Consider the following 7,347-nt stretch of genomic DNA (forward strand, 5'->3'; position numbering starts at 1 on the left):
CCCTGCAGGAGGAAATGGCAACCCACTCCAGTATTCTTCGCTGGGGAAATTCCATGGACAGAGGAGCCTGGTGGGCTATAGTCCCTGGCATCAAAGAGTTGGACACAACTGAAGCAACCAAGCATGCATGAACACATAGTAAGAGACAGGTTTCTTAGTATCTTGTTTTGTGGGACCAAGAAAGGAGCCATGTGTCTGAACCATTTGCTGAGCCACGTGGGGCCCTGCTGGGCAGATGTGTGTGTGTGCACGCTATATGCACAGGCACACAGACCCAGGCAGCAGTGCTGGTGCCCGGGGCATTGGGATGAGAGGGTTAACAGGGAAGGACTCAGTTGAGTCCATGATTCCCTCAAGAGACCCAGGTGTCTGGGGTGCCCCCTCCCAGTTCTGGGCCTGGGGCCAGTTGCAGTTCTTGCTTGTCACGTGGTTTCCCGGCTTATCTGGGCCAGGGGAGGAGCAAGGCCCTGAGTCAAAACTCTGCTCCAAGCCCTGGGTTAACCAGAAAGGAGCAGGCGGGTCTGAACCCCTCAGGTCCTCCAGCCATGAGGCTCCTCTGGGGGCTGATCTGGGCATCTTGCTTCTTCGCCTTGTCTCTGCAGAAGCCCAGGTCCTGGAGGCAGGATGCGGAGAGCTTGAACAGGGCCAAGGCTGGCGAGGGGAGAGTGGGCTCAGAGGGTCCTGATTCGGGGGGAAGGCTGGAGGCTGGCTGTTGACTCGCACCTGTTCTTCCCAGGTTGCTCCTGTTTTCTCCTTCTGTGGTTCGCATAGGGGTCCCCCTGTCTGTGGCCGTGAAACTCCAGGATGCTCCTTCAGGACAGGTGGTGAGAGGATCCGTGTTCCTGAGGAACCCATCCCATGTTAATGAGCTCTGCTCCCCGAAGGTGGATTTCAGCCTCAGCTCAGACAGAGACTTCATACTCCTCAACGTCCCGGTAAAGGCCTACTCCCTCCCGGTGCCACCCAGCACCCCACCTCCTGTTCTCCTCTGTCTTCTTGGAAACATCTTTGTCTTCTCATCCCCCTGCTCCCTTCCTCCCCTCCCAGCCCTGTGTTTCTCTGTGTTTCAGTCTGTCTTTTCCCTTCTGCTCTCTCACCCACTCCTTCTCCCTCTCTTCCAGATCCCCCAGGAACAGGCCAGGGTCTGTCGCCTCCATCTGCTCCGCAGAGCCCCCGAGGTGCAGCTGATGGTGCAGTCCTCATGGCTAAGGGACTCTCTGTCCAAACAGACAGACATGCAGGGTGTCAACCTGTTGTTCTCCTCTCGCCGGGGGCACCTCTTTCTGCAGACGGACCAGCCCGTTTATAACCCTGGCCAGCAGGGTGAGTTGGCGCCAGGGCCTCCACCTTTCATGCCTTCCCAGCCACTTGAATGAGATAACCTGAAGCCCCTCACAGGAAGGCTGCTTTGCAAACATTTGTTCTCCTTCCCTTCACTTTCTGGGAGGGGGTCTGGGGTCCAGGGCCCACCCTCCCATGGCTCCTGCTCACCTCCTCATCCTCCATTTCCAGTTCGCTACCGAGTCTTTGCTCTGGATCAGAAGATGCGCCCGGCCACTGACATCCTCACGGTCACGGTGGAGGTGAGCCCCCGACCTCTGACCTTCCTAAGGGGCCAGGGCTGCTGAACTGGCCTGTGGCTGTGACCACTTCACTCCCATTGCAGAACTCTCAAGGCTTCCGCGTGCAGAAAAGGGAAGTGTTTGCTCCCTCCTCCATCTTCCAGGACAGCTTTTTGATCCCAGACATCTCAGAGTGAGCATTTCCTCCCAGGGACTGCTCCCACCGACAATTCTCTAATTCCCACTTCCCCCAGCTGGCCAACTACAGCACATGGTCCAGTTCTGAGCTCCCTCAGCCCCTGGATCACCCCATAGTCTCTTCCTAGGGAGCTGGGTCACTGGCTGTCAGTGGGCCTCTTGCACTGAGTGAGCTGAGTCTCTCCCTTGTCTGTCCTCAGGCCAGGAACATGGAAAATCTCAGCCCGATTCTCAGACAGCCTGGATTCCAATAGCAGCACCCAGTTTGAGGTGAAGAAATATGGTGAGAGCTGGAGATGGGAGGGACAAGTGCCTCTTTTCTGCAAGGAGGAAGGGGTGGAGCAGAGGTGGGGGGTGCAGGGCCAGGGAAGAGAGACGCGGCTGCCACAACCCCAAGGAGAGGATAATATTTTAATGGTCCTTTCACGAGAGTCTGATCTGCCCTCCCTTTGCCTTGGGTCAGTTCTCCCCAACTTTGAGGTGAAGATCATTCCTGAAAACCCCTACATCCTGACAACACCTGGCTTTCTTAGTGACATCCAAGTGATCATCCAGGCCAGGTAACTCCCCCTCGCACATGGTCCCTCACACTGGGCCTGATCCCAGGATGCCCCATGCAGCATGAATGTGCTGTGGAACCCCACTTCCCTCCCTTGCCCCAGGCCTCAGCCCCTCGTCCGAATCTCTCCTTGGTGGCAGGTACATCTACGGGAAGCCAGTGCAGGGGGTGGCATACGTGCGCTTTGGGCTCCTGGGTGAGGACGGTGAAAAGACTTTCCTGCGGGGCCTGGAGAGTCAGACCAAGGTAGGAAGGAGGGTTGAGGTGCGTGAGGTGGGTGAGGAGAGTGAGGCGGCGTGAGGAGGTGAGGTGGGAGACTCGAGTCTCATTCTCTGTCCTGTCTTCTTTGCCCCAGCTGGTGGATGGCCAGTGCCAAATTTCCCTGCAAAAGGCTGAGTTTCAGGGTGTGCTGGAGAAGCTTAATATTAGCACTGATGACCTCCCAGGGCTGCGCCTGTATGTTGCAGCAGCTGTTATTGAGTCTCCAGGTGAGTAGCTTCCCCTGATTATAACCCTGGACCCTCACCTCTGACCTCCGAGCTGACCCTCTGTTCTCTAGCACCAACACCACCCTGCTTCATCTCAGCTGGGACACAAAGTCAGGAAAGACCCAGAAGATGTATCTCTACAGCTCCATTTCTGGGCTTTTTCTTCGGAAGGGGTCCTTCCACCATCTCAATGTATTATTTTTTACCCACCCACCCAGCCATCCCTCCATCCATCCATGCATCCCTCAATCAATCCACCCATCACTGCATCCATCCACCCAACCTTCCATCTAATCACCCATCCATCTATCCATCCACCTATCCATCCATCTCTCCCTCCGTCCATTATCCCTCCATCCCTCCATGCATCCATGCATCCATCCATCCAGCCTTCCAGCCACCCATCTCCTGCTTCCATCCATCTATCCACCATCCATACATCTATCAGCAGAGCTGTGTTATACACCATCCATCCATCCATCCCTCCTGTGGTGGCCTCAAAAAACATAGAGATGAACAGAAGGCAGTTTGTGCCCTGAAGAGTTCAGCCTTGGTGGAGGGAAAAACTAGAGCACCCCTTCCCCGCCCCCAGCCCTCCTTTTCCTCTCTTCCCAGGTTTCTGTGTCCACCTCTCTCCATCCTGTATCTTGCAGGAGGAGAGATGGAGGAGGCAGAGCTCACGTCCTGGCGTTTCGTGTCATCTCCCTTCTCCCTGGATCTAAGCAAAACCAAGCAGCAGCTTATACCTGGGGTCCCCTTCCTGCTGCAGGTTTCTTCTGGAAGGGGGAGGATGAGCAGTGGGCGCCGGAGGTGGTGGGCAGGAGGGGGCCGCGTCTCACTGACTGCACTCTTCCCTCTGCCCCTCCCTCATCTCCCTAGGCCCTGGTCCGTGACATGTCAGGCTCCCCAGCCTCTGGCATTCCCGTCAAAGTGTCTGCCAAGTTGTTTTCTGGATCGACTTCTAAAAACCGGGACTTTGAACAGAACACAGATGGGAGCGGCCAAGTCATCGTCTCCATTGGTGTTCCTCGGACCATCTCAGAAGTGCAGCTCTCGGTAGGACCCCACCCTCATGGGAGTGGGGGAGCTAGGAGAGAACGTTCCCAGGGTGGCAGGTAGAGGGGGGGAAGCTGGGTGCCTGTGCCCTTTCCATTGACCCTGCGACCTCTGCCCTCTCTCCAGGTGTCTGCAGGCTCCCCCTACCCTGCGGTAGGCAGTCTCACTGTGAAAGCGCCCCTGTCCAGAAGCTCTGGGTTTCTGTCCATTGAGTGGCAGAATCCGCGACCTCTTAAAGTCGGAGAGACCCTTAACCTAAACCTGCGAGCCGTGGGCATCAGTGGGAGCTTCTCCTACTTCTACTACATGGTGCGCATGAGGGGCCACAGGGGGGACAGGGTGGGAGGGTCTCAAGAGGAAGGAGCCCTCAGGGTGGGTGGCAGCCTCAGGGCATGGGATGGGCAGTGAGGAGCACCCTGCTGTCCTCCAGATCGTGTCCCGGGGCCAGATCGTGTCTGTACATCGAGAGCCCAGGAGCCACCTGACCTCCATCTCCGTGTTTGTGGACCATCACCTGGTGCCCTCCTTCCACCTCGTGGCCTTCTACTATCACGGGGGCGTCCCGGTGGCCAACTCCCTGCGAGTGGACGTCCAGGCTGGAGGCTGTGAGGGGAAGGTAACTGGCATCGGAAGAGATGGGGTGTGTGTGTGTGCTGGGAGGATTAAGAGAGAAGACTGCATGACTGCAAACGGGGTGATTTAGTTTGGGGTGCACTGAGGATGCACAAGACTGAACGAGTTCTCCCCACCCCGACTGCCCCCCACCTGCCACCTCTGCCAGCTGGAGCTGAACGTGGACAGTTCCAAGGCGTATCGTCCTGGGGACACTGTGAAACTCAACCTGAAAACAGAGTCTCGAGCCCTGGTGGCCCTGGGAGCTGTGGACACGGCTCTGTATGCTGTGGGTGGCAAGTCCCACAAACCCCTCGACATGGTCAAGGTTGGTCAGGTCCTCTCTCTGATCCTCCCTTCCCTCCCAGGCTCATCCTCCTGCTGCCCGACCCCAGGCCAGCCACTAGAACTCACTCAGCTGGACTGCTGCCACTCCTCCCTTGAGCCTTGGCCCCGGTGGCCTCTGTTTCCGCTCTCTGTGTCTCTCTCGTACTTGTGTGGACCCTGCCCTCTCACCTACAGCTGAGTATGCGATCGTGGCCACAGCCACTCTTGTCTCTGCAGCATCTCTGCCTTTTCTGGCCAGGTCTTCGAAGCTATGAACAGCTATGACCTTGGCTGTGGTCCCGGCGGTGGAGACACTGCCCCTCAAGTGTTCAAAGCAGCTGGTCTGGCCTTTTCTGATGGAGACCATCGGACTGAAATCAGAAAGAGTGAGGACAGAGGAGGAAGGGGAGTGGGTGGTGGGAGGATAAGGAGGAAGGAGGGGCCTGAAGGGGAAAGACAGGAAGAGGAGGGCTGGGAAGGGCTGGGCTGGGAGGGGAGACTCAGAGGGGAGGGGGAGGCCCTGCACCCTCCTGCTGACTGCAGTCCTGCTCTCTACCAGGTGTGAGCTGTCCCAAGGAGTCAAAGTCTAGGAAAAAGAGAAATGTGAACTTCCAAAAGGCGATTCATGAGAAACGTGAGTTGAGGGTGCCCATGTAATTCTCTAGGGCTTCCCTGGTGGCTCAGATGGTAAAGAATCTGCCTGCAATGCACGAGACCCAGGTTTGATCCCTGGGTTGGAAAGATCCCCTGAAGAAGGGAATGGCTACCGGCTCCAGTATTCTTGCCTGGAGAATTCCATGGACAGAGGAGCCTGGTGGGCTACAGTCTATGGGTCTCAGAGTTGGACACACCTGAGCAACTAAGGCATATGCAGTTCTCCACTTGGGCCCGAGGCTTGGGATGCAGGTCTGCCTGTTGGGTCCTCTGCTCCCGATTGAGCCCGTGCATGGCGTCCAGGCTAGTAATCCAGACACCACAGTTCTGAGGTGAAAGGGAGGCGGGGAGGTGCTCTGCTTTGACCACCCTCAAGTTCCTGGTCTCTCGGGGTGAGTCCTGGTGCATCTAGAGGTCGGGCGGGGATGAGGCGTGCCTCACGCTCACCCTCACCTGGTCCTGCAGTGGGCCAGTACACTTCCCCCGTCGCCAAGCGCTGCTGCCAGGACGGGCTGACGCGGCTGCCCATGGCGCGCACCTGTGAGCAGCGGGCGGCCCGGGTGCAGCAGCCGGCCTGCCGCGAGCCCTTCCTGTCCTGCTGCCAGTTTGCCGAGAGCCTGCGCAAGAAGGCCCGGACCAGGGGCCAGGTGGGCCTGGCCCGAGGTGAGGGGCTGGGTGTCCGGGGCACTGGCCGGGGCCCCTGGAGGGTCAGGACGGCCCCCTCCTCACCGCCCTCCACCGTGTGCCCCCGCAGCCATGGAGCTCCTGCAGGAGGAGGACCTGATCGAAGAGGATGACATCCCCGTGCGCAGCTTCTTCCCCGAGAACTGGCTTTGGAAAGTGGAAGAAGTGGACCGCTTCTCCCAGTGAGGGCGCGCGTGGGGCCTGGCCTTGTCTCTGGGCTGTGTCGGGGTCCTGCCCAGCGTGGGACCCAGCTTCTCACCTTTCCCACTGCAGATTGCGACTGCTGCTCCCGGACTCTCTGACCACGTGGGAGATCCACGGCGTGAGCCTGTCCAAAACCACAGGTGCCGTCACCCTGCCTGGGCCCTGGGCCTCCCTTTTCCAGGCTCCCTGGTCGAGGCTCCCTGCTTGGTCCTTAGCTCTTGGTACAGGAAGGAGGGGCAGAGACCTGGAGATGTCTGCATGCCGAGCATGGGGCCTGAAGCCAGAGAGCAGCGGCAGGCAGGGGATGGGTTGGAAGTGGGGGGACCAGGGGCGGGCGTTGCCCCTCACTGCTGGGGTCCCCTGGGTGTGATCCCCCCAGGCTTCTCATATGTGCCCTTGATCCATCAGGCTTGTGTGTGGCCACCCCGGCCCGACTCCGAGTGTTCCGTGAATTCCACATGCACCTCCGCCTGCCGGTCTCTGTCCGCCGCTTTGAGCAGCTCGAGCTGCGGCCTGTCCTCTACAACTACCTGGATAGCGATCTGACTGTGAGGCCCCTTGGCGGCTGCGCGCAGGGTGGTGGCGGGGGACTGGGGCAGGTGAGGGTGGGGAGCCTAACTGGGCTGGGACCTGGCCCTCCCCGTCTTCCTGCCCCCAGGTGAGCGTCCACGTGTCCCCAGTGGAGGGGCTGTGCCTGGCCGGGGTGGAGGGCTCGCCCAGCAGGTGCAGGTGCCCGCGGGCTCTGCCCGGCCCGTTGGCTTCTCTGTGGTGCCCATCGCAGCTGCTGCCGTGTCCCTGAAGGTGGTGGCTCGAGGATCCTTTGATTTCCCTGTGGGGGACGCAATATCTAAGATTCTACAAGTCGAGGTGAATGGCACACCCCTGAATCTAGGTCCCCAGCTCCCAGATTCATCCCCTGCTCTGGCCCTCTCCCTGCAACAGGGCTGAGGCCACCCCCAAACCCAATGCTTTGGTCCATTGCACTTTCCACAATCCTGGCCCC

The 7,347-nt window shown here is 59.0% G+C and overlaps 1 protein-coding gene across 1 annotated transcript; it reads left to right on the forward strand.

Moving 5' to 3' along the window:
• Positions 1 to 456: 456 nt before the first annotated feature.
• Positions 457 to 7,307, forward strand: LOC102280288 (complement C4-A-like). Its single transcript, XM_070360871.1, is given in 22 exon segments — positions 457 to 610; positions 737 to 935; positions 1,122 to 1,323; positions 1,513 to 1,583; positions 1,667 to 1,755; positions 1,961 to 2,043; positions 2,224 to 2,320; positions 2,460 to 2,565; positions 2,675 to 2,807; positions 3,461 to 3,576; positions 3,687 to 3,863; positions 3,990 to 4,172; positions 4,294 to 4,479; positions 4,645 to 4,803; positions 5,062 to 5,188; positions 5,362 to 5,436; positions 5,922 to 6,119; positions 6,211 to 6,322; positions 6,414 to 6,484; positions 6,753 to 6,892; positions 7,003 to 7,042; positions 7,045 to 7,307. Coding segments are annotated over 22 exon segments (2,877 nt in total). The 5' UTR covers positions 457 to 545; the 3' UTR covers positions 7,293 to 7,307.
• The last annotated feature ends 40 nt before the right edge of the window (positions 7,308 to 7,347 follow it).

Source organism: Bos mutus, chromosome 23 (assembly GCF_027580195.1).
Source record: "Bos mutus isolate GX-2022 chromosome 23, NWIPB_WYAK_1.1, whole genome shotgun sequence".
In the NCBI taxonomy this organism is placed as follows: Eukaryota; Metazoa; Chordata; class Mammalia; order Artiodactyla; family Bovidae; genus Bos; species Bos mutus.